Raw genomic sequence first — 4,568 nt, forward strand, 5'->3', positions numbered from 1 at the left:
TGATTAATTTACCTTACAGAGTGTATTCTTGAAAAAAAAAACTGTTTTTCTTGATCTGAATGGGATATGTCAGACGTCCGAACTTTCTCTTAGGCTACATCTTGTCTCTTCAGTGCACACGAAAATATTGGGTGTGAAGTGAAGTGTTGTTTGGTCAAGTGCTGCTTGGTTTCTGCTTTGGGAGAGTTGTGGTTGAACACCCACACTTCCTTTTAATTTTATTCCTATCTCCCTATGTATTGGCTGTTATATACATACATCCTTCATTCGGAAATAAGTGTTTCATGCATCGACATGCTTTAGTGTGTAGATAGATGTGAATCTAAATAAATCTGCGACTCTTATTTCTGAACGGAGACATCCAGATCAGACCCAGGTTGTAGAATTTCATCTTCACAAGGTTGCCCAGGCTGTAGAGCAGACCAGTTCCATCGCCATCGTGGTCATCCTCGTAGAGCTGCGGCCGGTGCTCCTCGACGACAAGGCGGTCAATGCCAACCCTCTCCCTCACGGCGTCGATGGCACTTTGGTGGACTGGCTGGCCGGCGGTGGTGCCGGTCACGTAGAACACACTGGTGGCCATGTCGCCCTTGGTCGAAACCTCGGCCTGGGCGACGAGCAATCCATTCTCCCGGAATGTCCTGGTGACGTCTGACAGCAACCCAGGGCGGTCCGGCGTGCACAACTCCAACCTCACTCCCTGGAAATTCAGAAATCAACACACATATATGATGAGTAGCCATGAATGAATGTGAAAGATTTGCGGTGCCAAACTTAATTAGATTACCTCGAATGATCTCCGTTCGATGGCGTCTTGGAGGCGCTGGCTCACTCTATGCATCTCAGCCTCGGAGCTGGTGGGGCTACCGTCGGCGTTCCGAATGTAAAACTCATGTAGCGCCTCGCCGCGGCTGGTGTCGACGGTGCCTTCGACGACGAGGTAGTCCATGTCGGCGAGAGTGCAAACGACGTCGTAGAGCAGCTTGGGGCGGTCCGGGCACTGCACGGTGACCACCGAGTACCCGCGCTCCCAGCTCTCAACGGACACGGACGGGGTGGGGAACGCGCGGTCGGGGTCTCTGGCCGCCCACATGAGCTGGTGGAGGCGCCGGTCGGCATGCGGAACGGAGCAGGCGGGGACGGCGACCACGCCGGCGCTGGCGTCGTCAGAGACTCCGCGGAAGAGGGGGCCGAGGCGGGACTCAATGCGCGCCACGCGGACGGCGTCGTCGTCGCGCAGGTACACGAGGCAGGCCAGGCGGCCGCGGTGCGTCCAGGCACTGGCGGCGGCGACGCTGCAGCCCATGTCGGCAAGCACGGCGAACAACTCGGAGATGAGCCCCGTGCGGTCGGCGCCCGTGAGCTCCAGCACCGTCAGCCCCGCGAGCGCCACCGGTTGCGACGGCTCGGTCCAGGCCCCAACAGACTGCGACCAAATCAAGAAATCGAGTAAAGGAATGCTAGCCCATTTCCGGCTCCGGCGCGCGTCCGCAGAATGAAAGTACTCCGACAAGATTATGTGGAGCGGTGGCTATCCTACCTGCTGAATGTAGTCGATGACGCCGTCGGTGAGCTTGCGGCCGAAGCGGTCGGTGACGTGGAAGACGTACATGAACCACCAGCCGTCGCACGAGATGTAGGCCTTGACGGAGAGGTCAAGGTCGGCGAACAGCTGCAACGCGTCGAGCAGGACGCCTCTCTTCGTCGCAATATGAACCTGCAACCGCCGTCCGTCCAATCAAGAAAGGCAAGCAGAACGCGCCGGCAGGAAACCGAATGGGTGACGCACCTTCACCAGCGTGGCCGTGGGGCAGACGGCGTTGTCGATCACCACCTTGGCGGTGTTCATCCTGATCAGCTTATTGTTTTCGTCTACCCACTGCATCGCCGGCTTCTCAAACCACACCACACGCTTCTTCTCCGCTTGAGACCGCTCCGGCTTTGATCCTCCGACAAGCCACCAGCAGGCACCGTACCAGCCCAACGAAGGGCGGGCGGAGCTTGGGTTCCGAGGCTTCTTCTTCTTTTGTCGCTCGCTTTAGCTGGATCGAACTGGGATTTGGGAACGGACTAGGGGCAATGTTCGTGGTGGGAGTGGGATTGGGGGCGGTGTTTATGTCAACGGGGGAGCGGGACTTCTTCTGTCACTCCTAAAAAATTGAACACCGGAGCTCGTTTCCGGACCATCATTTTATTTTATTTTTTAAAAAAATGACATTGATGATAGTATTATTTTATTAGGCAAATTCATAAAAATGACAGGCTATGAAAAGAAATTAAAGTTAGACATGGAATGAAAACTATGAAATTTTAATTGAATTTCATAACCAATTCTTGGCAGCCGAATGAGTTTTTCTTGGAATCACAAATAAATTCTTTAATTCCAGCCTCAAAAGATGAGAGTCAAATGGGCTTATTTCTTTTGGAACTTTTAAACAGCCTAGAGAGAGAACTAACATGTGATGCGATGGTTAGAAGCATAGTGGCACCTCTAGCTCACAAAAACTTAATTGATTTGAGGGGGGGGGGGGGGGGCAACCTGGAAGCTCAATCTGTCGTCAGCGGTGGATAGATTGAGCTCCGACAATGTCGCTCTGATGATGGGGGATGTGAAACTGAGGGGGAAATGAAGAAGCTTACCAATCACTTAATGCGGATGATGCACATATTGCATGTCTTTTTTTATTATTTTTTCATCACGCGAAGAGTTTTTTTGGTACCTACATTGGATTCCAGTTTTGGTATGATAGTCTCCTGGTTCTTTTTTAGCTCATTTTTCAGTTATGGTCCCTTGAAAGTGGAGAAAGAATGATGCAAAGTTGCTGAGTGAAAAAGGATAATTGTCCCTACTATTAATTGGGTCACGCATGGGAAAGCATGTGTGCAAGCATGTGTGCGCTGAAAGTACTGTAAGAAAATAAAACATGTGATCAATTATATGGAAGGGGTGACTTCGAAGAGGTCTTTGTTGGAAAAAGTGTCTTCACAACACACTTCTTCTGCCTGTATATAACTGAGTTTCTCACGTCGCAATTTTAGAGTCGCAGGGAGACAACCTCCCCGGTTCCATTTATTACATAAACGAAACTAGTGTTCAGGAACATATTCAGAGTTTTTCAAACTGAAAAGCTAAAACAAAGCCGCAACTTTTTGGAACAGAATGATAATTTTTAAACCTAAACACTACTGCCCACATCAGGGGGAACTTAACCAAAGCCTCAGCTCAGCGCCAACAAAAGCACGCCAACTCTCTAGCCAAAACTATCCAAAAGCCACCAGGCATTACATTACACCATCAGCTAAAAACACTACTTGCAAGCTATTTTTGAACCAATCATCCCAACACGGCGTGGACCAAGGCGTCTTCCTCTGGATGCTCCTTCAGGTAGGCCAGAGACGCTCTCCCACCATGCTCGAGCTTTGAGCAAGGGGTCCAGGAGGAAATCCATTCAAAGCTGGTGCACTTCAGCTTGACATCAGTTCCAAGGGTGCCTTGATGAGTTTCAACAGGATCTCCACAAACATATTCACATCCTTCCAAGGTCTTTCTAGTTCCTCGGGTATGAAAAAATCACTCTCCACACCTGCTTCAAATCCATCTAAGTCGGTCTATTAAAAACTATATTATTCCTAGAATTCCTAATCCCCCACAAGATAGTATAAGAAATGTAATTAAATTGCAAGAATCTCTTATTACACATCCATCTCCCATCTACATCTACAAATTTGTCAATTCTATACTTAAAGCTACTTTCAACCAAAGGCCAAATGCTTTTAGCTACAATGCACTCAAAGAAGAGATGATGCACACTCTCAAACTCTTTACAAAGGAACATTCCATATGTTTTTGGAATTCCTCTATATTTCAAATTATCTCTAGTCATAATTTTGTTCTGGGAAAGCAACCAAAGAAACACCTGGACTATGGGAGGATGATACGTTACAAACGTATCTATAATTATTGATGCTCCATGCTTATTTTACATCAATTTCTATATGTTTTGTTTACACTTCGTGGTACTTTTATGCATTTTCTGAAACTAACCTATTGACAAAACGTCATAGTGTCAGTTCCTGTTTTCTGCTGTTTTTGTATTTCAGAAAAGTTATACAGGAAATATTCTCAGAATTAGACGAAACGAAAGCCAAAGTTCATATTTTAATGTAACGAAGATGGAGTCCAGAGGAGAGACGAAGACGAACCAGGAGGCAGCCACGCCATGCCTAGGCGCGGGCAGGGGTTGGCCCGCGCCTAGGGGTGGTGTGGGGCCCTCGGCGTCCACCAACCTCACCCTTCCGCCTATAAATTTATCTGATCGGGAAAAACCTAAATACTCGAGCCTCCATCCACGAAAAGTTCCGTCACCTCCGCCATCGTCGACCCTAGTTCTGAAGCTCTTCTCGGCACCCTGCCGGAGAGGGAGATCATCACCGAAGACCTCTACATAGCCATGTCCGCCTCCAAAGTGATGCGTGGGTAGTTCATCTCTGGACTACGGGTCCATAACCGTAGCTAGATGGTTGTCTTCTCCAATTTATGCTTCATGTTTAGATCTTGTGAGCTGCCT

The 4,568-nt window shown here is 48.8% G+C and overlaps 1 protein-coding gene across 1 annotated transcript; it reads right to left on the bottom strand.

Annotated features, from left to right (window-relative positions):
* Positions 1 to 322: 322 nt before the first annotated feature.
* LOC124696649 (ACT domain-containing protein ACR8-like) lies at positions 323 to 1,885 on the bottom strand. The gene is made up of 4 exons (XM_047229351.1): positions 1,790 to 1,885; positions 1,541 to 1,717; positions 788 to 1,426; positions 323 to 700 (listed from the first exon to the last, which is right to left on the bottom strand). Exons 1-4 carry the CDS (start codon positions 1,883 to 1,885, stop codon positions 323 to 325), a joined length of 1,290 nt encoding a protein of 429 aa, XP_047085307.1.
* Positions 1,886 to 4,568: the final 2,683 nt, after the last annotated feature.

Source organism: Lolium rigidum, chromosome 3 (genome assembly GCF_022539505.1).
Source record: "Lolium rigidum isolate FL_2022 chromosome 3, APGP_CSIRO_Lrig_0.1, whole genome shotgun sequence".
NCBI lineage: Eukaryota > Viridiplantae > Streptophyta > Magnoliopsida > Poales > Poaceae > Lolium > Lolium rigidum.